The 1451-nt window shown below is 41.3% G+C and overlaps 1 protein-coding gene across 1 annotated transcript; it reads right to left on the reverse strand.

Annotated features, from left to right (window-relative positions):
- Positions 1-381, reverse strand: LOC110931930. The gene has a single exon (XM_022175300.1). It carries the CDS (start codon positions 379-381, stop codon positions 1-3), a length of 381 nt encoding a protein of 126 aa, XP_022030992.1.
- Between the last annotated feature and the right edge of the window lie 1070 nt (positions 382-1451).

Raw genomic sequence — 1451 nt, forward strand, 5'->3', positions numbered from 1 at the left:
CTAGACACCAAACCGAAACCTACTCCAATCTTCCCATGTTAACCATAATTCTTTCGAATGATTCTTGACCCACAGGTACGCCAACGATTTGATCCCATCTAACATCTTCATAGCATTTGGAACACTCTGTCTAAAGACGACATCGTTTCTCATTTTCCATATACTCCATATTGTAACCAAAACAATCGCGTATATCGCTTTCTTTTTCTTCCACGAACCCGAGCTAACTTCATGAAGTGTCAACAGGCCACTTATTCCAAAAGCAATAGTGGGCGGTAGGTTACACCAAGTCGCAATATTCAGCCAAGCCGTTTGAGCATGATGGCAAGACACGAAAATGTGATCACACGTCTCGACATACTCGCCACACAAAACACACATTTGGTCGATAACCGGTATATTCCATAATGCTAACGCATTTTTGTCGGTAGCCTTTCCATCTCGGCCCTCCACACCACTATACCCACTTTTTTCGGCACCCAATTATTCCATTCAAAAGCTCTAACCGGACTTATACGATTTACTGTACTTAAAATTTTTTTAATGCTGGCCACACTAAATATTCCATTCGGATCAAGCTTCCAACTCCACCTATCCTTGCCTGAAGTCAGACTATAGCTGCCGATCAAAGAAATTAGCTGCTGAAGCTGATTTATTTCCACCAGACCGAGCACAGGCCTGGCCTAGGCCCAATTAAAAACCAAGCCGGAATTATCAACATTGATACGGTCATAAACTGTGCAGTCCTTGACTAGATCCAGTTTGAAAAGATCTGGAAACATTAAATATAGAGGCAAAGAGGCAACCCAACTATCCATCCAAAAAGATACTTCCTTACCATTAGCAATCACCACCGAGATTGCCTGACGCATGTCGATATCCACTAAAAGAAGAGACTGCCGAATACTAATGATACTTTTCCATGGCCCAGCAATAGACGCTTTACAAGGTAGGTCATTCCAAGCCCTCGAACTATGATGAATTGCCCAAACTACATTCCGCCATAATGCTTTCCTTTCTGACTTAAATCTCTACCACCACTTTGCTAGCATTGCAAGATTCGCATCCCTAAGAGAACCGAAACCCAACCCACCATATTCAATGGGTGCAATCGTTTTTTCCCACGCAACCCAATTCATTTTAGCCTTCTCTTCCGACCCACCCCAAAAAAATACCATCCTAATCTTATCCAAAGATTCCAGAACTTTTAACGGGGCTTTAAATAACGAAAAATAATACGTTGGTAAAGAGTTTAATACGGATTTGATTAGTGTTATTCTACCACCATACGATAGCATTTTGGCTTTCCATAATGAAAGTCTATTCTTAAAGATCTCGATCACCGGACTCCAATTCCTAACAAGATTCATGTTGGCACCAATCATTAAGCCAAGGTGTTTAAATGGGAACATACCTTGATTACATTTCAAGAGGGTAGCCATATTTTGAAC

The sequence above is a fragment of the Helianthus annuus genome, chromosome 3, assembly GCF_002127325.2.
Source record: "Helianthus annuus cultivar XRQ/B chromosome 3, HanXRQr2.0-SUNRISE, whole genome shotgun sequence".
NCBI classification, from domain to species: Eukaryota; Viridiplantae; Streptophyta; class Magnoliopsida; order Asterales; family Asteraceae; genus Helianthus; species Helianthus annuus.

Excerpts from the sequence above, each read along its gene's own strand:
- LOC110931930 (XM_022175300.1), bottom strand. The coding sequence starts at position 381 with ATGTGTGTTTTGTGTGGCGAGTATGTCGAGACGTGTGATCACATTTTC.